The following is a 25605-nucleotide window of genomic DNA, read 5'->3' as shown; positions in this document are numbered from 1 at the left end:
CACAATTAAATATCAAGCTCACTGTATTACACACACTTATGCTGGTCCTAACAGAACTGCATTTTTTCATAGGTGATTACATGTTCCTGCCTGCAGACAGGTGTTTTATGACCCCATTCCCTGACCCAAACCAGTTACAATGCAGCTCTAGCCAGGACAAGGGCACACAATAAAATGAACTTTGGCTAACTAAAGGGAAGATGTCAGTGTCTGAAAAGTCTGAGGGTTGCACACCTGACAGGGCCTGTGACATTGTTGCATGTGCCATATTACACAACATTGGCAAAAAAAAAAAAAAAAAAAAACACTTTTCATTAAATGTTTAATAAAAGACAAATATGCTTAGTTCCTTGAGTTTTATTTCAATTGTTCTTTGTAAAGAAAAGCCAGTGGTCAAGTGATATTATAGACACATGCCTCATGAAACAAATAAAAAGGAAAAGTTGTCTATACACTGCCCACCTGTAGGCCTATGTCTCCTCTGTCTGTGCAGACTCTTCTGTAGGCCTTTCTGTAGATGTGGAATCCTTAAACTTATATTGCAGCCATAAAGCATACAAGTATAAATGAAGTAAAGTTATTTATGCACTTGCAGGCTAGTTCCTCCATATGACAGTTATCTGAGAGGGTTTATTCACTGTCCAGTGCAATGGAAACAAATGGACATTACAAAGTCTTATACTTTCTTTCCTTTGGAAAGTTAGAAAATGTCCACTTACTGCACATATTTCAGCCACCACTTTCTTGGGAACAGATACAAGTGTTGGTGTATTATGTAAAAGTGCACAAAAGAGGAAAACACAATGTCATTACAACGAACTACACTCAGGAAAAATGTGATCAATAACTCATGGCAAAATATTTTCACATTAACATAAGTTTATCAGTTTTCACTTTCACAAGTCAAAGCAATTCATCATTACTCAAGATTTAACAGCTGAAATGACTATACGGCCTTAATTTAATGCAGCAAAATGATTTTACAGTGTAGGAGAGTAAGATCTTTTCTTCTTCTTTTTTTCTCAGCCTTTTTCTTGGTTGCTTTTATAATCAGACAACCATTTATTTAACAGTGCCTTTTATAAAAGAGACTATAATATAACAAAAAATTACCATTATGTAGAATATTTTTGTACTTCACTTTTATTTGTTCCCATGTTCTAGTATGGTGACTGACATTACAATGAACAAAGTAATTATGCAATTATTAAAATACAAAAATATAGGCTAATAAGTGATACAAACATCTAACATGGCCACTTCTAACGGATTTAAATTGTCTGCTACTTTTTGCCAGGCCTCTCTCCTGGCTTTTGCAGACTTTGAGGTGTTCCCTGGCGTTTTGATTAAACATTAAAATTCCGAATAAACTTCGACTATTAGTTCTTGCTCTGCTGAGGAGAAAAACTGAGCGCGCTCTTTGGCCACGCTGAGCAGCCAATAGCAGCGTTGCTGATCAATGTTTCTACTATCGATACATATCCCCTTTAAACCAGCGCATGAACGCACAATTATCTCAGATAACTCAATCCAGCGATACTAATCATATCCGGCAAGTGTGTTCGAAGAACCGAGTTAGCCAGATCATGATTCGCACGATGATATCATCTGGGATGTGTCATTTGATCTAGGATGTAATAAGCAAAGTACGAAGAACGAGCCCCTGTTATAACTGTTTTTTAGACATTACTTCTTAATCAGTAACAGACACCGTTATAAACCATCTAAGTTACAAAAGTAAGCTTACTGTAGTGTTACCACGTTAACTTTAACACCTGCGTACACAGTTTGTATTAACACAATAACCATAACGCGTTGTTCATTATATAAACGTGTGATTATGAATTATATTGAGAACGTCGTACATAGAAAACATGCCATAATGTACCCTGAGTGTAAACCTTAGCCGCATTCATCGTGAAGCGTGCAAGCGATTTGCAAAGATTAATATAAAGGTTAATAAAACGTTACACTCACTTCTTCTTCTGGAGGTGCAGCAGGAACACGAATAGTTGGTACCGATCCTTTTTTCAGGAGCAGCTTCTTAGCAAAACCAGCTTTATACTGATCCTCGTTTATAAAGCACTCTGGTGAGAAATGGTTCGCGCAAACATGAAAGCATTGACGTTGATCAAACAAAACTCAGCCACTGCGTCTTCAGCGGTTCGGATTTAGGAACATCAAAATGACTGCTGTGTTCCTTATTGCACCCAAGAACAGAACACCACAATCGCTTAGACGCCATTCTACTCCAGCGTATCAACAATGGTGACAGCTCGCTCAGGGCGGGTCTGTGTTGAAACACTGCTGTCAATTAACAATTGTGGGAGGGGCGTTGATTTTGTGACGTCACATGGTCAGACGGCTCGATTTGAGACGGGGGAAAACATATAAGAAGATTAAAAAAAAAAACACTGGATGGATTTTTATCATTTTATGATGGTTGTGTACAGGCACTGCCAACACACATTTCAGTACAATCAACTTGTAAAAGTGCATGTGCCATTATATGACCCCTTTAAAAGCTGCTAGATCTGCTTATTTTTCAACCCTATTAGAAGAAAATAAACAAAACCCTAGGTATTTATTTGAAACAGTGGCTAAACTAACGGAAAAATAAAGCTTCAAGCCCAGACGTTTCCAAGCAACACAGCAGTAATGCTGTTTATGTTTATGAGCTTCTTCACTTATAAGATTGATAATATCAGGGAGAAAATGATAACTATGCAACCGTCTACTACAGTATCGCATCAGGGAGTGCATTGTAGTCTCCCTAAGGAAAATTTCGATTCATTCATTGCTAAAGGAGAGGAAGCATTTTCTAAACTCGTTAAATCATCTAAACCGACAGCATGTATGTTAGACCCTATACCGACTAAGCTATTGAAAGAGATGCTTCCAGAGGTCATAGATCCTCTTCTTAATATCATTAATTCATCTTTGTCATTTGGATACGTACCAAAAACTTTAAAGCTGGCTATGATTAAACCGCTTGTTAAAAAAACACAACTTGATCCTACAGAATTAATCAATTACAGGCCGATCTCGAATCTACCTTTTCTGTTAAAGAAGCTAGAAAAGGCAGTATCCTCACAACTATGTTCCTTTTTAGAAATAAATATCTGCAAGGATTTTCAATCAGTTTAGACCAGGGGTGCCCAATCCTGCTCCTACCGATCGACTGTCCTGCACAGTTCATCTCCAACCCTAATCAAACACACCTGCCTTTAAGTGATCATGAAGACCTTAATTGGTTGCTTCAGGTGTGTTTGATTAGGGTTGGAGATGAACTGTGCAGGACAGTCGATCGGCAGGAGCAGGATTGGGCACCCCTGGTTTAGACCGTACCATAGTACTGAGACAGCTCTCATCAGAGTCACAAATGATTTGCTCTTATCATCCGATCGTGGTTGTATCTCTCTATTAGTATTACTTGATCTTAGTGCTGCATTTGACACTATCGACCACAACATTCTTTTAAATAGACTCGAAAATTATGTTGGCATTAGTGGACTTGCATTAGCATGGTTTAAATCATACTTATCTGACCGTTATCAGTTTGTAGCAGTAAATGAAGAGATGTCTTATCAATCACAAGTTCAGTATGGCGTACCACAAGGCTCAGTACTAGGACCGCTGCTGTTCACTCTGTACATGCTGCCATTAGGAGATATCATTAGACCGTATGACATTAGTTTTCACTGTTATACTGATGATACGCAGCTCAATATTTCTTCACACCCTGACAAAACTTACAAATTCACAAAATTAACGGAATGCATAGCTGATATAAAAAAATAGATTGACTAGCAACTTCCTACTACTTAATTCTGAAGAAAACAGAGATTCTAATTATTGGACAAAAAAACATCCTCACGTAATAACCTAGAATACTGTCTAACACTTGATGGCTGCTCTGTCAAGTCTTCGTCGTCGGTTAGGAACCTGGGTGTGCTCTTTGATACCAATCTTTCATTTGAAAGTTACGTGTCTAGTATCTGTAAAAGCAAATTTTTTCATCTTAAAAATATATCTAAATTACGTCATATGCTCTCATTGACAAATGCGGAACAATTAGTCCATGCGTTCATGACATCAAGGCTAGATTATTGTAATGCTATTATGGGTGGTTGCCCTGCACGCTTAATAAACAATTATCACATAATTGGACAGAGAATTTATGTACTCTGAAAAGTGTTTAACAGAAAAAGAATGATATATATATATGTTTAAATTCAGTTTAACAGTGTTTGTTTTTGATGTTATTGAGCAAGATGTGTTCACATGCTTGATATGCAAACCATTTTTAAGTGAATATGTTTAAATTAGTTTAATGAACAACAGAGAATGTTATAGAGTATTTAGAAAATGTTATACTGTTCAGGAACGAGTAATACAATGGCAGTTATTATGAATTGTGTTGCACCAGAAACAATGTCTGCTCCTTTCTATATGTGTAACATTAACTTATGATTTTACACATGGTTTGTCTTAAACCATTTTAAAAACACCACATAGACATTTAAACAACATTAAAAACTTGATTTTCGCTACAGGGGGTCTTTAATTATTTATTTATTTTACTGCAATTTTAAGTCAAATCTGAGAAACCTAAAATGTTGCTAACTTATTTTATACGATAAACTTTTGGCAACCACAGCTGCCAGGTTTTTTTTTTTTTTTACTGTAAATTTAACTGAACTATTTTTTATTTTATTTTTCTGCATAGGCTTGTCTGTGAAACAGGGCATATGTTCCTTGTGTCATAAGGAGTCGATCTTTACCAGTTCTTTAAGGTCAGCCATGTTGCTTGTCCACTACTATTTTAAATGTAAACGTGAGAGAGACCTGTGCTCTTTAAACTCCATGTTGCAGTAGTTTTCTGCTGGTGATGGATAATGCTGGCTGCATCAGCATGGCCTCCCTGTGGCATTTTACTTCAGACCTGTTTCTGGGTAAAAATGAGCTGTCACAATTATTTGATTAAAAACATGATCCTTGATTGACAACTTTCCATGTTTGACTAATCTGTAATTTGGAGGAGGGTCTCAGCAACAAAAAACTGATGACGGCGTTGATAGAGACACACTTTACCATTTGAACTACAGGAACACTTAAAAACATTTAACATAAAATCCAGTCCTTTAAACTAAACACAACAAATGCACCATCTGACTTGTCAATTGGCACAGTTTTGTGATTTATCTCACACTTATGGTGCCTGCTAAAGCCACTCGAGTCTTTTTATTGTGAACTCCAAATTCAAATAAACATAAAAATAAAAAAAATCAGCTGATTATTTGACAGCCATTACACATACATCATGATGAATCATCTTTAAATCTAACAGAAGCACTGGAATCTCAGCTTGATGACAATATAAAAAAGTAAATTCTGTCGTTAACTTGCATTATTTTCATTTGTAAGAATGTTGCTAAACAATTCTGGGAGTTAATGATGACAGAATTCAAATTTTTGGGTGAACTATGCTTTTAAAGGGATAGTTCACCCAAAAATGAAAATTCTGTCATGAATTACTCACCCTCATGTCATAACAAACCCGTAAGACTTTAGCTCATCAACTCACACATCAGTTGTGGTCAACGGAAGCTTAAGCATGTTCTCTTGACATGCGAGAACCAACGAGGTTCATTCTCGTGTTACGCAGAACATTTGCGCTTCTGTTTATGTTCACTGATCAATGTTTATATGCGAATAAAACCGATCGAGTCTATTCAGAAAATTTGGACTAAACTGCTCAATTCATTTGGATTCGTTTTTCGATCTCTTTATGAACATTTTGAAGCATCAAAGTGGTAGTTGCGTAGCTGTCAACGGAGGGACAGAAATCTCTCAGATTTCATAAAAAAAATCTTCATGTGTTCCAAAGATAAACGAAAGTCTTACAGGTTTGGATCGACATGAGGGTGAGTAAATGATGACCGAATTTTCCTTTTTTGGCAAACTAACCATTTAAGTCCAAATACAGCTTGAGAATGTTCTCTCTCTCTGAGAGTAGGAATGAAGACTTGCGAAAAACATGCATACTGTTTTTATTGTTCAGGAATGCTCTATCAAAATGTATCATCTGAGATCAAAGCACCTGCAGCACTTATTTGTTGTATACATTTTAAATGCTGCTGATAAATATTAATCCAAGACCTTTTATGTGTTTCTTTATATTTTAAAACACATTCTGAATCAAATACATTTTACAACTATTTTCATTAGTAGAATTTTTTACTGGATATATACTCTATTGCTATAACCTTTGAAACTTTTTTTTAGTGCACTGGCACAAAACCATGTTCATGTACTCAAAAAAAAAAATCAATATACAATATACAAATTCAACCATACAAAGGATTTTGTTGTTTTTCTCACAAAAAAGAGAGGAACTGCAAGGAACACGTCTGACTGTCATTTACTCCTTCCTAAAGCTTCTACATTCTTCAGCAGATCAATGTCTGGCACTGTACAAGTGTTGATCTTCATGTCATCGATTCTTCTTTATCCTTGAATGCTTTCATCCGTGCCTGTTTAAATCAGGATCAGAGAGAAACACAACATTGTTTGAATCTTGTAATGACAAATTGTATTTGCAAATGACTTTGCCTGAGAACAGGCCCTTCGCCAAGGGAGGAATTGGGGGGCAGACGCTTTAATAAATAATTTATCAGCAGTTTATGCTGGGATGTGTAGGTTGTGCGGTGACAAGTAACTTAAAACTATTTCAAGGAAATCTATTTAAATGTGTTTTTAAATGGGAAGCGCATCTCCTTTGACTTTCCCTGGAGCTGGTTCACCCTTCGCCTATAATCAGAAAATTCATATTTAACGCATTATTACACAAAACGGAACTTGAAACAATTATAAATGACTAATCACTTGGAGACCCGCCGCCTCCAACTATTTTAATGGGTAATAGGCTTCACTCACAAGTTTGTTACACATCAGTATGCTCCAGGTGTACATATTTTATTGCTAATTGGTATTGTACGCCAAGGCGGCATGATTCAACCAGATGGAACTGGATAAATATTTTAAATATTCTGATCCAACCTGCCTTCTGACCTGTAATGCTGCCTGGATCATAATCATACACTGTTCGTTCGTCGAACTGGCCCACGACTGAGCCTGGTTTCTCCATTCTGTCACTGATGGAGTTTTGGTTCCCTGCCACTTTCACCTTTGGCTTTTAGCTTGCTTAGTTGGGGACATTTAATGTTCAATTAAAATTAATACAGGATTTTATTGTTTTGCCAAATCACAGAAGTGACCTCGATGTCCGGGTTAGCGGTAGCATTAGCCATCAGGCAAGTGTTATTTCAATAAACTCCTGATGTACATACAAACTTTCCAATGCCTTGTTTTATGAGTACAGAACCTATTTGTACTACTGTAGAAGTTTGGTACCATTCTGGGCATTATTAGTGGGGTAATTTACGAGATGCATCATAGGATCCATTAGCGCCTGCACTAAGCCATCCGGCTGATGTCTCTAAATAAGCTCTAACTTTAATAATGTTCGACCAAGGGAAAAAAGGCTTCTGAGGGGTGTTTGGCTCGAGGTCATGGTGCAAAGGACCCTAGGTTGAAATTACTCCGAAACATCCCTTTAAACCCCCGGAGCTGTGCGGATTACGTTTATGATGGATGGATGCACTTTTTTGGGCTTCAAAATCTCATCCTCTATTCACTGCCATTACAAAGCTTGGAGGAGCAAGGACATTATTTAATATAACTCTGATTGTATTCGTCTGAAAAAAAATCAGTCATATACACATAGGCTTGAGGGTGAGTAAATAATGGGGTAATTTTCATGTTTGGGTGAACCATCCTACCAACTATCCTAACAAAATCACCTCAATCATTCTGGAATGATTAACTCCATCCAAATAGAGCTATTTAAGTCATCTGGTGCAGCACTACTTCATATTGTCTCCATGATATCAAGTCACATTCACCAGCCTTAAAGCAGACATTTTGACATGTCTTTGACTGTTAAATAAGCCAATGTTGCAATAAGTAAGAAAACAAATCAGTAGTTACATGCACTGTATGTGCACTTCAGGGGTGAGCGCACAGAAAACTGCCTGTCAGAGCATGAGAACCGAATCGAGTTCTCTTTCGAGTCTCATTGTGCTTGAATGGTGGAAAATCACTTTTAAACACGGTAACATTTTGAACAATCGTACAATTTCTGCCTGTATATCGCCCACCCCTAAAGGGAAATAATACTTTCCATGTTCAGTCTTACCTCAAAAGTTTGCAAGACATGTTTGCACACTTCAGTCAGGTTGTTCAGCCCATTGCGCAGAGGTTCAGATGCTGGAGTTCCTTCTGCAACATTGATCAGAGAGCTAATGAACACTCTTATGTTTACTGAAAATAGACATGTTTATATGCTGCCTACAGTCATGATAAACCTGACATTTCAGACTTTTAACCATTTTTAAGAAAAGGAATGTCAAAATTATAAATTATTATTTATATTAATTTAAGATATGTATATAAAATGTAAAAATAATAATAATAATAAAAATATATAATAATAATAATAATAATATTTTTGTTTTTAATGCACATTAGCTTCATCAATCCACCAGTTAACATTTATAACACTACGTGCATGCTGTGTAAAAATATGGATCGATTTTCACATGATCCTGAACAAAAACAGCCGACAGGCTGAATGAAATCGTAAATGTATCCTCTGCCAGTAGAGACTTGCTTATGAAACAGCAGAAATATAGTTGTTACCTTGGTAACCCCTGAACACAAAGCTGTGCTTATAAACAGCACTTTAATTAAAAGGTAACATGAAAAGAAAATGCCATTGAAGCTTTTCTGAAGACAGTCATCTCCCTTCAGATATACATTCATATAACTGAAAGCGTGAGCCTACAAACAGCGCTGAGTTCTCTTACGAGAGATTCTCTCGTACTGCGTAGAATACGCTAGGGGAAAATCCTTTTCCACGAGAATACTGAAGCCAAAAAATTATCCTTAATTTTGTATTAATGTAAAACGCGTTGCGGCAGCATACAGACATAGGCGAGGCAGCTCGCGCGCCTATTGGCTGGTCTGCTGGCAACTGCTTAAGCCTATCGAGCTCGACCTAGAGTGACGTTAGACCCAATTGAGGGCCGCCGAGACCGGCGTGGCTTGGGTCTATAAATACCGCTCGCAGGCATTATATCTCTGATTTTTCATCCTTCAGTGAAGCAACTCTCATCGCTGGATCCGAGAAGAAGCCGCGCTGTTGAAGAAGCACTTCAGCGGGACGAGTCGACGAAGCTGCTGGCCGCGCCGCCTTCATCGCCTTCCTGCTGCGCTATCCAGCGCCCATATCCTTTCTTGCACTGTGTGTGTGCGTTCGCCGGCGCGACTCACACTATCTAAAAGAGCTGCGTCTTTTTCAAGATGCCTTCTTGTGGCTCGTGCAAAGCCACACTCAGCGACGGGGACCGCCATGTCATCTGCGCTTCCTGCCTGGGTCAAGAACATGCAGCTCTCGCGCTCGCTGATGGCGGCTGCCATCACTGCGAGCTGTTGCCATTAGCGACTCTGAGGACTCGCTTGGCACTGTTCAGCGAGACTGCGCCCACACCTGCTGTTGTGCCGCGCCGTAAAAAGCGCCGCGCTCAGCGAATCCCGGAGCCCTCTCCCAGCCGTCAAAGCTCGCCGGTGCGCCCGCCTGCTTCTCCGGTTTCATCAGCTTCACTTCCGGACGGACAGTGGCCGCGGTCTGCCGCCGCTTCTGTCGATGACGCTGATGAGATCGACGCGCTGCTACGAGAGGGGGATTCCTGCTCTCTCATAGCATCAGGCAGTGAGGATTGGGCGAGCTCTGAGGATCCCGCCCCCCCTGCCCGTGCTTCTACGAGTAAGAGAGCGAGCATTGAGGCGGAGCTCATGCGCGTGCTCACTCAGGCCACGGCGAGCCTCGGTCTCGAGTGGATTACGCCTGAGCAGCCTGCTCACAACCGGCTGGACGGCTACTTCCTGCCTGGGGAGCGCGTGTCACCTGCATCCAAGCCAGCGCCTTTTCTTCCTGAGCTTCATGAAGAAGTCGCTAAGTCTTGGGGCTCCCCTTTTTCGGCCAGGACACGATCCTCTGTCTCTTTGGCGTTCTCCGCTGTCGACGACGCAAAGAACAGAGGCTACCACTCCTTACCGCCGGTCGAAGAGGCTATTGCAGCGCACTTATACCCGCCCTCTGCTGGACGGCGTGCTAAGATGGCGCTGCCCTCAAAAGCCTGCCGCACGACGTCAGCCCTGCTCCGCCGCGCTTTCTCCGCCGCCGGGCAGGCCGCGTCAGCGTTGCACACCATGGCCACGCTCCAGATATACCAGGCCGATCTCCTCCGTCAGCTGGACGAGAGAGGACCTGACGCAATCTGCGTGCCGGACTTGAGGAGCGCTACAGACTTCGCTCTTCGCGCCAAGTCAGCAGCACAGGCCATTGGACGGAGCATGGCCTCGCTCACCGTGTCTGAGAGACATCTGTGGCTGACGCTTTCGGACATGACTGAGTCAGAACGCACCGCGTTCCTCGACGCGCCGCTTTCCCCTGCCGGCCTCTTCGGAACCTCGGTCAAAGATTTCGCCGACAGGTTCGCTGAGGTGCAGAAAGCGACCCTGGCCATGAAGCACTTCCTCCCGAAGCGCTCCAGTTCTGCAGCAGGCCGTGCGAAACCGTCTGCTCAGAGCTCACAGCCTAAGCCTCCGCCCACCGCCTCCTCTTCACAACGCCGCCAAACCCAGAGCTCGAGACCGCGCTCTCGCTCATCCGGCCGCCGCCCCGCCCTGTCCGCCAGAGGGACTGGTTTGTGTCAATAGATCTAAAGGACGCGTATTTTCAAATACAGATAGCGTCACGTCACAGGCAATTTTTGAGATTCGCCTTCGAGGGCCAGGCATATCAGTACACAGTCCTGCCTTTCGGCTTGTCCCTGGCACCCCGTACATTTACGAAGTGCATGGACGCAGCGCTCGCACCCCTCAGATTACGGGGCATACGAGTGCTGAACTATCTGGACGACTGGCTGATTCTAGCCCAATCTCACTCAGAGCTCGTAGAGCACAGGACCATTTTACTCGATCACCTCGAGAATCTCGGTCTCGCAGTGAACTGGGAAAAGAGCTCGCTATTCCCCAGACAGATTATATCTTTTCTGGAAATAGAGCTGAACTCGCTGCTAATGACAGCACGCCTGTCATCTCAGCGCACACTGGACATTCGGCGCGCAGCCGGCTCGTTCCGCTGCGGCGCGATAGTCCCTCTCAAAGCCTTTCAAAGGATGCTCGGCCTGATGGCCTCAGCATATTCAGTTCTCCAGTTGGGCCTTCTGCGCATGCGCCCACTGCAGTTCTGGCTCAGAAAGAGGGTACCACGCACAGCGTGGGCCTCCGGTCGGCTTCGCGTCAAGGTCAATCAAGCATGCATTGCAGCTTTGAAACCTTGGGAGGCAAAAGACTGGTACCAATCAGGTGTAAGCCTGGGGACTTCCTCGAGAGTGATGGTGATGTCCACGGACGCATCCACCTCGGGATGGGGAGCGCTGCTCGAGGGCAGACCGCTTTTTGGCCAATGGTCAAAGCAGGAGAAGCTCTTACATATCAACTGCCTCGAAATGTTGGCAGTGAGCAAACCGCTCACGCACTTTTGTCCCCGCATAAAGGGACACCACGTGCTAATACGTTCAGACAACGTCTCAGTGGTGTCCTAGATAAATCGCCAGGGCGGCCTCAGGTCCCTGACTCTGTACAGGCTAACCAGGCGCCTCCTGATACGGACCCGCAGCAACCTACTCTCGCTGAGAGCAGCGCACGTGCCAGGGCTCCTAAATATAGGACCAGACAGACTGTCCAGGAACCAGGTTCCGACAGAAGAATGGTCTTTGCACCCACAGACAGTCCAGCTGCTGTGGCAGAAATTCGGCAGAGCGGAAGTAGACCTGTTCGCGTCTCAAGTAAACGCTCACTGTCCAGAATTTTTCTCGAAGAGCAAGGACGCGCTGACCCACGAGTGGCCTCGCCGTCCTCTCTACGCTTTTCCCCCCGTCTCCCTCCTGACTCAGGTGGTAGAACGGGTCAGGGAAGAAGGATGCTCAGTGCTGCTTGTAGCCCCACTTTGGATGAGCCAACCTTGGTTCCCAATTGTGATGCAGTTAGCGAGCACCGCCCCGTGGCCAGTGCCTCTGAGGAGGGATCTCCTTTCTCAAGCCAACGGCTCGATTTGGCATCCTCACCCAGAGCTGTGGTCCCTCCATGTGTGGGCCATCAACGGGTACTCGCTGACCTCCCACACGGAGTGTTAAACACTATCACACAGGCCAGAGCTCCGTCTACGCGACGTCTCTATGCCTCAAAATGGTCAGTGTTCTCTAGCTGGTGCACAGCTCGTGGTGTGTCACCCCTGCATTGTGGTGTGACGGAGGTTCTCTCCTTCCTACAGGAGCTGTTGGATAAGGGCAGGTCCCCTTCCACGCTCAAAGTCTATGTAGCGGCCATAGCAGTGTTCTCTTCGACCACACTCGGCCAGTCTATTGGAAGGAACGATTTAGTCATTCGCTTCCTTAGAGGAGCTAAGAGACTGAATCCTCCCAGACCTCCCACAGTCCCTATATGGGACCTTTCTACGGTACTGGAAGCCATGAAAGGTCATCCATTCGAGCCCTTGCAGAAGATTGATCTTAAACACCTGTCTTTCAAGACGGCGTTTCTTCTGGCTCTCGCTTCAGTGAAGCGCATAGGGGACTTACACGCGCTCTCAGTAAGCGCGACGTGCATGGAATTTGGGCCGAATGACTCTAGAGTTATACTCAAACCTAAGCACGGTTATGTTCCTAAATCCCTCAATACACCGTTCAGAGCACAGGTCATCTCCCTGTCTGCTCTGCCGGTCACTGAAGGAAATATGGACGAAAGCTCCCTTTGCCCAGTCAGGGCGTTAAGAGCTTATGTGTCTTGCTCGTCTGTGTTCAGACAGACGGAGCAGCTCTTTGTTTCGTTCAGCGGGCGTTCTAAGGGACTAGCCGCTTCGAAACAGACCCTATCCAGATGGGTAGTGGACGCAATAGCGCTAGCTTACACAACCAAGGGCATGCAGTGCCCGCTGGGTGTCAAAGCGCACTCCACGAGAAGCATGGCTTCATCGTGGGCCTGGTCAAGTGGGATTGCCTTGCAAGATATTTGTATGGCGGCAGGCTGGGCCTCTCCGTCTACATTTATAAGGTTTTACAACCTAGAGGTTCCCACACTACAGGCCAGACTACTGTCGGTCTAGTACGGCCAAAATCTCATAACTGGCGCTGTCAGTTATGCAGCTATTGAGTATTGCAAACCTTGCTCTATGCTGCTATAAGGAAGATAGTGGCTAAACCCCCCCTCTCTTCCAGGATTCCCTGTGAGTCCCCTGGGTGATTATGTACTGTATGAACTCCGGGCTGTCGCCCTTGAGTCTATAGTATCAGATCCCAGCACGCACGGCGTTTTACAGTAGGTTCCCCTAGCGTATTCTACGCAGTACGAGAGAATCTCTCGTAAGAGAACGTACTCGGTTACTAACGTAACCTCGGTTCTCTCTAGAGAGAGGAACGAGTACTGCGTATCCTGCCGTGCCTGCACACGCTCTGGTTGCTTCGACTATGAAAAACCAGAGATATAATGCCTGCGAGCGGTATTTATAGACCTAAGCCACGCCCGTCTCGGCGGGACGTGACGCGGGACTTCGCGCCCTCATTGGGTCTGACGTCACTCTAGGTCTCGCTCGATAGGCTTAAGCAGTTGCCAGCAGACCAGCCAATAGGCGCGCGAGCTGCCTCGCCTATGTCTGTATGCTGCCGCAACGCGTTTTACATTAATACAAAATTAAGGATAATTTTTTGGCTTCAGTATTCTCGTGGAGAAGGATTTTCCCCTAGCGTATTCTACGCAGTACTCGTTCCTCTCTCTAGAGAGAACCGAGGTTACGTTAGTAACCGAGTACGTTTTACTTTCAAGCGTGCAGAGCTCACATTTAATAAAACCATCGCCTGTTTTGAAGTTAATAATTAATCATATTCAGCCATATTGCGATTCCTGGTTTCCCATTCCCAAATTTAAGACCTCTTGAAATGATAATTAAGACTTATTCTATTTAAGAATTTTAATGCCTTTAAATTTGATAAAACTGAATTAAGACTTTAAGGCGGGGACCATGTTGATAAAGTAAAGCAATTTCAAAAAGTATCAATACAAACAATGCAAGAAACACGTTTACAAACATTACATGTATGCATCTGGAACATTTCTAAAAATTACACTTTGACAAGCTGTTTCAAAGTCCCACAACAAACTCCAAACAAACTTCATTTTGGCCTGATTTGGTCCTAAATGACGTCACCCCAGTTCGTTCTTCAATTTTGCAGTATATGCAGGCTCTCAGTGCAGACGCTATTCTGATTTTTCTCGTATGTTACTAGAGACGTAACAGTTTGACCTTCAATTATTGCACCACGTCTTCGTGCTTTTGCCTACAAATTAGTGGGGTTTTCATTACAACAAAATGCCAGGACCTTAACTGTCAGAGATGACATGCTGAGGTGAATAAAGGAGTTCCCTCACCTCGTGTCTGTATCCGAAAGTTGATTTTGCTTTCCGATGGGTGTGTGATGCTGTATCCGCAGAATTCCACGTCCTGACTGAGGAAACAAAGTCACACATGAATCAAACTAAACACTGCCAAGACGGACAGATGCAGAAGTACAACTGCCGAAATGTTCATCTCAGTGCCTGTTTATAGCATGTCCACATCACTTGTTTCGACAAAGTTCTCACTGATATCACAAAGGCAACCGATGTTGGTGGCTAAAAAAACAGATAAGTTAAATCTGGTAGCTTATCTTACCTCTTCATGATCATGTATCGGAGCGAGTTGCCCAGTGTGTGATCCTCTTCATGGAGCACAAACGTCACACAACCTTCATCTGCTCCATCTGTCCGGACCTATTGGAGAGTAGAAGACTGGTGATATACATCACGACTGTTTCACGACTGGGGTTTCAGCAGCAACATAAGGTTTAACACTCTTCACACTGAACCTTTACAATACATGTTGTAAAAGGTGAAAGAGACTTTTGGATGTAAATCAGATGACAATCAACATTCTCTACAGATGAAATGGTTTTGATACTCATCTGATATTTTAAATCTGAATAATCTACAAATAATTTAACTAGGGCTGCAACTAATAATTATTTTGATAATTAATAATTTCTTTATTAATTTATCAATTGGATAAAACTGTTGCCTTTAGTGTGCTCTTTGGGGGTTGTATAGCATTTATATATATTCTCTTTAAAACTACCTGAAATGTTTCTCCACTTTGATAAGTCAATATAAAATAAATAAATATTTTCAAGATACTATTAATGTATATCTGCTTTTATATTTTTGAAAAGTTGGCCCTAAGAAGTGATCATATCTTTATATTACTAATATCTATATAATATAATATAACAAAATGAAATTGTAATATAGTATAATATGCATCTATACAATATAAAGGTTATTGGCATCTAAAATTTGTAAAGGCCGATGTTTAGATGGCAAGATATTAATAACATCTATATAACATCATACAAAATCCATAATAGATATTATATAATGTTATATAGATGTTAGAAATATATAGGTATGATTATCACTTCTCAGGGTCTGCTTTTCAAAAATATAAAAGCAAATAAACATTAATAGTACTACGTAGTGTATATAATTTACTTTGAATTGACTTGTCAAAGTGGAGAAACATTTCAAATATTTTCACAGACAAAACACTACTCACACTGCCTAGTGATACATATTACAGTCTAGCAGTCAACGAATACATCACGACACAACATTCACAATCGTCAAATTTTACCAAAAGCTGTACTAAAACCAAAAAATGTATGTGTGCATGAAGTTTTTTACCATCTCCAGCGCGTGTTTCTGCCCGTGCTCAGCCATGCTGCATTTGTCGTATTGAGACGCGCATGCGCAGTGTTATCAGCTTGTTCTGGTTGCTCACATATAGAAACATACATAGAAACTGCATTTGACCGCACCAAACGTCGGCGCGCACGCCATCTTGGAACGGTCAACATGTCGTCACTCACAATTAGAATAAATGATTCCAAAACATTACGCAGCTTCTGGTTGTGAAACCTCCGAGATTTAAATATGCAGTTGGATACTACCGGAAGAAATGGGATAACCTTTCACAGGTGAGAATGTGTTGGTTTGTGTTTTATATGTATTAACTCAATATTACAGGTAAATACTATGGTAACGTTTTAATGTCGTGGTAGCTTACGCTTACGTCTTTTCGTCTTGTTGTATTGTGTTAGTTTACCAAAATCATCTGCTGAAGTATATTGCAGAAATAGATATTCATTCATGCGCCAAACTACGGTTGTTCACGGACTGGTTTTTGAAACGGCCATTAATGAGGAGTCTATGTTTATATCTATGATTACTCAAGGTGTTCGGCAGCGCCAATACAAAATTAATCAAATTTACCCGAATTGTGACAAAGACTGGTTGTGAGCTTGCAGTATGAATTGAATTTGGGAAATAAAAAAATAAAAATAGAAAACAATGTGTGTGTGTGTGTGTGTGTGTGTATATATATATATATATATATATATATATATATATATATATATATATATATATATATATATATATATATATATATATATATATATATATATATATATATATAATGATTCCCCTGGATGTTTTGCTGTGGGCACCCTGCTTGAGAATCGCTGAAGTAGCCTATGACACCGAGGGGTCAAACACTCATTGACCCTGTCATCACCCAGACACCCAAACTTGCAGAGACACTATATAAATATTGCACTGTTTGTATATTTGTAGTTTATATGTTTATATTTTTCCTACTTATATATGTTTATTCTTTTTTTTAACGTCTTTCATGGTGGAAAAGCAAATGAAGAATTTCATTGTACGGAATTGTGCATATGATAATAAAAGGCTTTGGTCTTTGAACTTTTATGCCTGGTACACTTTGTACGATTTTGGGCTGTCCCAGACGAAAGATGACCAATCGTGGTGATTTCTGTGGCCGTGGCTCCTAAACGGTGGCCCTACATCATACTAGGTTCAAAGACAGTTGTTGTCACAGTCTTATTAACAAAGATAGCCTGACAGTGTCATAAAATGTAACATGATCATTGCAGTCTGTTTGCTGCTACGACCTACTTCTGTAATGTAAAATAGCATTGTGCAAGGTTGGAAATGCCACCAAAATTAATAAAAATGTCCATAAAAACACTCACTTGCTTTGTTAATTAAGGAATCAACCAGTTTGAACAAATCCCTAACTTTTGATAAATGATAAATGTAAAATTGTATATTTAAAACATTAATCTCCTAGCAAAATGTATGCAATTGCAGAGTAAATAGGCTACATTTATACATTTATACCACCTACTGTATGAGCAGCATTACACCGTATGTGTAAATACATCTAACTGCCATTTCAGATGCAGCTTCTGTGCTACTTCTGCAGTGAAAAGCCCAATAGTCTTATTGTTCTAAATTAATTTATTGATTAATTAAATACATTTATTAGGGTTGTTCAATTAAAAGTCCTTAGGTTCCTTAGAGAAAACCAGTTAGCCAAGAAAAACAAACGTTAAAGGGATAGTTCACCCAAAAATGAAAATGCTGTCATCATTTACTCACCCTCATGTTGTTCCAAACCTGTATGATTTCCTTTCTTCTGCTGAACACAAAAGAAGATATTTTAAAGAAGGTTGGTAATTAAACAGTTGCTGGTCCCCATTGACTTCCATAGTATTTTTTTTTTTCCTACTATGGAAGTCAATGGGGTCCATCAGTCGTTTGGTTACCGACTTTCTTCAAAATATCTTCTTTTGTGTTCAGCAGAAGAAAGGAAATCATACAGGTTTGGAACAACATGAGGGTGAGTAAATGATGACAGCATTTTCATTTTTGGGTGAACTATCCCTTAACCTTTCAGTAAACAGTAAGCTCTCTAGCCACAAGATGGCAGTATAATATAATCCAGACAAATTCAAACGGTATGAAGTTAACAATAACAAACAATAACTTGGAGGAACCGACGCTGCAAAATAACAGCTTGCTTTTTGTTCCAAAATAGTAATATTTTGCTCCACCTCTGAAAATACTTTCCTTTTAGCTTTTCAGTTGACATGATTGGTATTTTTATTTTTCACCCCTCTCTTCCGTCCTGTTATAAGCCTATAAATACCACTTTTCACCTTCCAACGAATTTGCCATGCACAAAACCAAAACCCATCCTAGAATCATAGAAGCAAAATGAATGCAGTACTGGGCTCAAATTATCCTGTCAAAAAATTAGATAAACATTCTGTAACCAGACAGATGAAATATAACTAAACTGTCCCATTTAAGAAGGACCATGACAATAACTAAAAAGTTACAATATATAAAATGTATTCACCCCATAACTAATTTAAATATCTGTAAGAAATATTTAGAATACCCTGTTGATAAATAAAAACACAAACCCCAATCAATATTTATTTTTTATTTTTGTCTAATTCCAGACAAAATGTAAAAAAAAGCAAGAGAACTTGAGAAAGTTTAGGGGGTTAAAGTTTTATTTTATTTATAGACAAAATGCCCTGCTGTACGTGGCTGTATTGCAGGGGCTGATACTGAGTTCTTCCTCAAGCACAGTTACACACACACACACACACAGAGATTCTCGAGAGATTATGCGAGATACAGCCGGGACTCTGGTTGAAAATCTGTTTGTGTGTGGTGTGTTGTCCTCTTCACATCGCGGCACACCACACACTACAGTAAAACTGTTGCATCTAGGATTTTTTGTCCTCATGTTTGTGGTCTCTCACATTTTGAAAATCTTATAAGATTTGAAATATCTTTTGGTCTGTTTGTGGGTGATAGACGCTGGTGCGAATTGAATCGGGTGTCTTGGGACCTGATACAACCTGTGCCTTATTATAGAAAAGTAAGGATAGGAGAGCAGCTGATCAGGTTGAAGCAACTGTCCGTCGATGGTGCGGACCTTTTCAAGCGCATGTTTGAGCGTTTCGTCACAAGACCGCTCCAGACGAAAGTCAGGCGGCGTTACCTCTGCACTCGTTCTCTTTTGCTCTGAGACAGTCCGTGAGGGTCCCGTAACAGTGTCTCCCGGCTTCTCTTCTCGCTAGCACTGTCTCCCAAGAGGGATCTGCACACAGAATCCCCGATAATTGTGTAAAAGCAGGCCCCAAAATCAGCTGATGCCTAAGATGGGAATTATCGGCACCTTTAATCTATGCGTTTTCCCCCTGAATTAGATATTAGCAGCACAAGAAGGTAATCCACATTCCCGCACGCACACCTAATTCGTTCAATTCGTTACATTTATATAGCGCTTTTTCTGAGACCTCAAAGCGCTTTACACAGATGGGCGAATCTCCTCAACCACCACCAATGTGCAGCATCCACTTGGATGATGCGACGGCAGCCATACTGCGCCAGAACGCCCACCACACACCAGTTTACTGGTGGAGAGGAGACAGTGATGAAGCCAATCAGTATATGGGGATGATTAGGAGGCCATGATGGACAGAGGCCAAGGGGCAAATTTGGCCAGGATGCCGGGGTTACACCCCTACTCTTTTTCGAAGGACATCCTTGGATTTTTAATGACCACAGAGAGTCAGGACCTCGGTTTAACGTCTCATCCGAAGGACGGTGCTCTTTTGGCAGTATAGTGTCCCCGTCACTATACTGGGGCATTAGGACCCACACAGACCACAGGGTGAGCACCCCCTGCTGGCCTCACTAACACCTCTTCCAGCAGCAACCTGGTTTTCTCAGGAGGTCTCCCATCCAGGTACTAACCAGGCTCAGCCCTGCTTAGCTTCAGTGGGCAACCAGTCTTGGGCTACATGGTGATATGGCTGCTGGCTATTCACCTCACCTTAACCTTGCGGCTCATATCCAATGCCCCTTGTTGCATCAGGCTTTGATGAATGGAGGTTTGGTTACAGCCTGAATCCACCAAAGCCTGATATGTACCCCCATTAATACACATTAGGAACTGCCTGGCTTGATTGGGGGCAGCCCGCGGACTCCATGACTGGACACCTATCCTGGAAGTGACCCAACAGACCGGACCAGGCGGCAGAAAGTTGGCTAAGAGACTGACGGAGAGAGGGGAGCGGTGAAAAAGATGCAGAGGCTCGGGCGCTCTCCCACACGCCCCCTCGTGTCCCAGGTCCGTAATCCAGGGAAATCTTCGCAGGCCAGACTGCCTCTTCCTCGCTATGGCTGTCGAGGGGGCGCTTTGCTTCGCGACCTGGGAATAGGGACAGGACAAGAGAGAGAAGAAAAAGAGGGAGAAGGGCTGAAGAGAGAAACAAGGTTCACAAATAAAAAGGACGCAGAAGTCAGGTCAGCGAGTTCTGTTTATTTGTTCCTCTCTCTCAAACAAAACCAAAATAAACCAAAATAGTGCCCCTGCGCATACCACACAACACAGTCCGTTGTCAGTAAAATAAAATATGTCCTCAGGTCTCTCCCTTTCCCAGGTCTGCTGGTCTCCATTTATCCCGTCTCTCCCTCAGTTGCTGGAATTAGAAAGCGGTGTTAAGTGTTTGCACTTGACCCAGTTCTCGTCTCTGTGCTCGCTCTCCCCATGCAGACTGCACTTTAACTAATTCAATAAATAATGATCTTTATAAAGGAACTGAATCAACACTGAACTGACTTCAGCCTTGAGACAATCTGTATTGTATAATGCAGTGACTTGGTGACTTGTCTTGCAGTCTAAAGTAACTATATGATGAGCTGAATTTCATTTTACATTTTTGCATTTAGCTGATGCTTTTATCCAAAGCGACTCACAAAAGAAGAAAAGATGAATCAGGTGTGTTGAATGAGGGAGACTCCAGGCTCCAGGACAGGTTTCGGAACTAAACATGAAAGCAGAAGCCTTTCTGCATATGTATCATGTGCTAAGTATACTACAAATACATATTTATGCACTTAATATAAATAGCTAACTAATGAACTAATTTGTGCTTAATGCACTTTAGTTATCCAGAAATTGTTCTGAGGTCCAACTAAAGATACACTTGATTATATTTGACCGTGCTAAAGTGGAACTATTGCAAGTATAATTTAGGTACACTACAAATATCTTGCATTTAAAGACTGATATTATACAGAGATCATACTATCCTTACTAATAGTGATATTTAAACACATTTTAGGCTTAAAGGGGTCATATAATGGTACATGCACTTTTACAAGTTGATTGTACTGAAATGTGTGTTGGCAGTGGCTGTACACAACCATCATACAATGATAAAAATCCATCCAGTGTTTTTTTTTTAAATCTTCTTATATGTTTTCCCCTGTCTCAAATCAAGCCGTTTGACGTCACAAAATCGACCTCGCACGATTGTTGATTGACAGCAGCGTTTCAACACAGACCCGCCCTCGCTTGTGAGCGAGCTGTCAATCATAGTCCGCGCAGACCGGCGTGGTCATTGTTGATACGCTGGGGCACTGTCTATGAGCAGAATGGCATCTAAATGATTGTGGTGTTCTGTTCTTGCGTGTAATAAGGAACACAGCAGTCATTTTGATGTTCCTGAATCCGAACCGCTGAAGACGCAGTGGCTGAGTTTTGTTTTCGAAGGGAATATTCCCCACGATCAACGTCAATGCTTTCATGTTTGTGTGAATCATTTCACACACCAGACTGCTTTACAAACGAGGTCAATATAAAGCTGGTTTTGCTAAGAAGCTGCTCCTGAAAAAGGATCGGTACCAACTATTCGTGTTCCTGCTGCACCTCCAGAAGAAGAAGTGAGTGTAACGTTTTATTAACCTTTATATTAATCTTTGCAAATCGCTTGCTGCACGCTTCACGATGTGCTTGTACTCAGGGTACATTACGGCATGTTTTCTATATGCAACGTTCTCAATATAATTCATAATCCCACGTTTATAACAAAGCGTTATGGTTATTGTGTTATTGTGTATTCGGTGTACGCACAGAACAGAGGGACGGGATGGAGTAGCATCTGCCTGCAAAACCGGAGGGTGCATTTTCAGGACCCCAGTTCTAGGACCGCATTTCTAGGACCCTAGGTTTTTAGTGACAACGCCACCTAACGAATTAGAGGACCAGCGAAGATGGATGACAATCAGAGTGTGAGTATCAAATGCGAATCAATTTTTATTTGTTTAACTTTAAAAACAATTGTGCAATTGCATAGCAATGACAGACTCCACGGGAGAGCAAGCGTTTGTGGAAAGGAGAAAGCGGTACGAACTGCGAAATTGATACCGAGAACCTTGGATTTCACTGGTATTGGTACCGAATACTGAAATTTTACAGTAAAAAAAATTAAAAAATAAAACCCATTTGATTGATATCATTATTTTTGTCTCGTATATGTGTGTGCAATCTGTGGTAACTAAGATCTTTTAAATATGAACTTTAAAATTAGAGAGTAGAACATGTTCAACTAAATGTTCCTTATTTAATCCACTTCTCTTTCTCTCTCTTAGGAATCATGATGTTGTCCATGAAGTTCTGTCTATGTGGTTCACGTCATGAACAAATTTGTTTTTGTGTGTGTTCAAGTTCAGTTGTTATATATTATTTTGTAAAATATACACAATCTTAAATCTACCCCCAGAGTCATCCTTGTCTTCCCTCTGTACTTGAAAATGTGGTCGATAGTGACTGAAAAGACTATAACATGATTCCTTGTTTATTTTACTTGAGTTATTATATTATGCTACTTAGACCCAATAATTTCTCAACATTCCTAGGAACCAGGATTAATTGCAATAAAGAAAGTAGTATTTGGGTGTAATAAAACTTTTTTTTTAAACTCTAAAACTCTAATGTAGTTAAAACTGGGTGGAAATACTGCCTTGGTGGCACTTTTTTCGGTCCTCCAAAACTAGGGTCCTGGAAATGCGATCCTGGGACTGCGGTTCTCCGACTCGGTAGGTGGCGCTGTCACAAAAAACGATTGGCCTCCGGGGCTGCAGACGGATAATATTGGCGGGATGAGCAAAGCTCATTATCATTTAAAGACACATGCACTTAAACGGCGTGCTGAAAACAGCTGTTTTTGACCAGGTAAAATTAGTGTTTTCTTACAATACTAATGAGAATTTTTAATTAAAGTATATTACAAACTTTTAATTTAGACCCTAAAGAATCATATTAGCTTGTACAAAAATGGCATTATATGACCCCTTTAATATCAAGAAATGTGCATTGTGTAATAAAGAGGTACTCCAAATTAAGTTTAATTATAATATTTATATCAGAAAGTCTCAAGCGATATGTCAGTAAATATGTTAATGGATTTGTAGTATACTTAGTATGAAAAAAAAAGTACTTTAAATACATTTTGGTAGACACTTTTTTCACTGGGGCTGCAATGAACTTTAACAACAGGCAAGGAGAGAATTCAGTATGAAACAATTTAAGAATGTAATGCTCAGTTGTTGTTTTAATCCCAGATCATTAATGCGTAACAGTAACAGTATTGTTGAGTGTTGATTTTAGTATTAGCATTAAACTCAGAAGATTACCTGGTTGAATTTTTTGTACAGAGAAAACAAAGTGTAGATTTTAGAAATCAGTTAATGGCAATGACTAAAATGGTACTTTATGAGAAAAAAATGCAACGCCCCAAACTGTGGGAAGATTTTGCAAAGGTGCGAAGAGCTCATCTTCTCAAAGTGAGAAATGCATAAACAGGAAACCATTTTCTTTTGGCATGTGCCCCAATATTTCCAGTGTTTCTTTTGAGATTTTCAACAGAACTTTACACAGGAAGGGAAAGGAGAATGATTGTGAAGAAAAAAAAAAACCAACAACAATAAAAAAAAAATACTGGTGAGCAGACACTTCCACAACGGTTGGGTTTTGCACGGATCAGATAGTCAAGGAGCTGCAGCCACAGAATTTAACAGTTTAACCGCATTTTCTGCAGAACACAAAACACATACCGTGTTAGAGTTGATGGCTCTTTCCGCATGACCTGTGTTCGTGATGTGATGCTGTCCACACAACATATGTGTCATCTGGAGGGATCCACTGTGCTTTGCACAAGTGTGAAATTGCACTGCATGGTGATAATAGTCCTAACCTCATGAGTGCAGTGGAGAGAGAGACAGAGAGTTGGAGCACAGACAAAGGGTACGCGAAACGAAACACCCTCACCCTCTAAACGGTTGCATCACCAGCACCTGTCATTCTCTCAGTGAACCACAGACCACCTCACCGCACACGTGTGACATGGGCTGCACGCTGCTGTCAAAGCTGTAGCTGTCTGGAGTTTTGACTTTCAGTTCGATGAGTTAAGAACATGTAAATGTTCATTAATCAATGCAGTTGTTTTGTTTAAAAAAATATTTGTGGCAAAACAAAAGGGAGCAAGTGGAATTTCATTAGAAATTCATAGCAATTTCAAAAGAAATCGGGGTGACGCTTTAGTTTAGGGTCCAGTTCTCAGTATTATCTAGTTGCTTATTGGCATGCATATTACTAGGATATATTGGCTGTTTATTAGTACTTATAAAGCGCATATTAATGCTTTATTCTGCATGACCATATTCTACAATACCTAAACTTAACAAGCACTTAATACAGTAGTTATCATTTAAAGTGGATCAAAAAAGTTCATCAAAGTTGTCCTAAGACAAGAACGGGTATTGTTCAAAGTTCACGGATAACTTTGATGAAAGGTTTTGATCCTCTTCAAATGTTGACCACTGTAGTTAGTTAATAGTGAGAATTGGATCCTAATCAAAATTGTGACTGAAATTGCCAATGAGGGAATATAGGCGCGCTAGAGTTTAAATAGACACTCTGAATATATTATTCTCTAAAGCAATGTCCACCACTTAGAGAGAATCTTTGAGCCTGCAGTTCAGGGCAAATTCATTTCCCTTCACACTTCTAGATTGCTCGCTGTCGTATCGCTCGCTCAAAGTGTTGGTGCACGCTTAAAAATAGAAACGTTCTTGCAGATTAAAAAAAAAAAAAAAAAAACGGAAAAAGATATTGCATATTATTAGAATGTTGACCATTTGAGCCATTGTCCTGATTTAAAAATGATTATTTTAAGAACTGTTTGTCACTGGTTGTGACGGAGAGACTAAACAAACGAATAACACAAAGATGATGAAGAAGGTTTAACAGGCTTTAATATCCAACAGGTATTCCCACAACAACTACACATAGATGAGACTCGACCATGAACACAAACTGAACTGAACTTAAGTAGAGAAAGGATAATGAGACATGAACACCTGAACACAATGACACACTCCTGAACTGAGTAATTAATCAAATGAACAACCTCACAGCAAACTAACTAAACACAAACATATAGTCCATGTGGAGAAAACAAAGAAGAAACATAACCAGACAAACCTGACACTGTTCACTTTAAGGGTCTTTAGGGAACTCAAAACTCCTCTTTTTGGAAGCTTTATTTTTAAGAGTGTGGAGTGTTGAAATACAGACATTTTTAGATGAAACCA

The 25605-nt window shown here is 41.1% G+C and overlaps 1 protein-coding gene and 1 long non-coding RNA gene across 3 annotated transcripts; both read right to left on the bottom strand.

Annotated features, from left to right (window-relative positions):
- Nucleotides 1–5285: 5285 nt before the first annotated feature.
- On the bottom strand, nucleotides 5286–16032 carry polr1d (RNA polymerase I and III subunit D). 2 transcript variants are annotated; one of them, XR_014629898.1, is made up of 6 exons: nucleotides 15961–16032; nucleotides 14897–14994; nucleotides 14614–14690; nucleotides 8261–8343; nucleotides 5963–6536; nucleotides 5286–5484 (listed from the first exon to the last, which is right to left on the bottom strand). XR_014629898.1 is itself a non-coding variant. In XM_084431183.1 (5 exons), exons 1-5 carry the CDS (start codon nucleotides 15994–15996, stop codon nucleotides 6492–6494), a joined length of 339 nt encoding a protein of 112 aa, XP_084287309.1. In that variant the 5' UTR covers nucleotides 15997–16032; the 3' UTR covers nucleotides 5286–6491. The 2 variants fall into 2 exon arrangements, 1 of the variants encoding a protein (XP_084287309.1); XM_084431183.1 differs by having other exon boundaries at nucleotides 5286–6536.
- Nucleotides 16033–19486: 3454 nt separating this feature from the next.
- Nucleotides 19487–24313, bottom strand: LOC311303731. The gene is made up of 2 exons (XR_014629819.1): nucleotides 24067–24313; nucleotides 19487–20648 (listed from the first exon to the last, which is right to left on the bottom strand). It is a non-coding gene; the product is annotated as an uncharacterized lncRNA (long non-coding RNA).
- Nucleotides 24314–25605: the final 1292 nt, after the last annotated feature.

The sequence above is a fragment of the Rutilus rutilus genome (assembly GCF_951802725.1).
Source record: "Rutilus rutilus genome assembly, chromosome: 14".
NCBI classification, from domain to species: domain Eukaryota; kingdom Metazoa; phylum Chordata; class Actinopteri; order Cypriniformes; family Leuciscidae; genus Rutilus; species Rutilus rutilus.
This window is presented reverse-complemented; position numbering and strand designations above follow the sequence as displayed.

Bases quoted from the DNA above. Each gene is read 5' to 3' on its own strand.
- polr1d (XM_084431183.1), bottom strand. From the start codon at position 15,996: ATGGCTGAGCACGGGCAGAAACACGCGCTGGAGATG. The intron at 14,691-14,896 runs GTAAGATAAGCT...TTGTTTCCTCAG, and splicing joins CGATACATGATCATGAAGAG to TCAGGACGTGGAATTCTGCG. The intron at 8,344-14,613 runs GTGAGGGAACTC...TCAATGTTGCAG, and splicing joins CTTTCGGATACAGACACGAG to AAGGAACTCCAGCATCTGAA.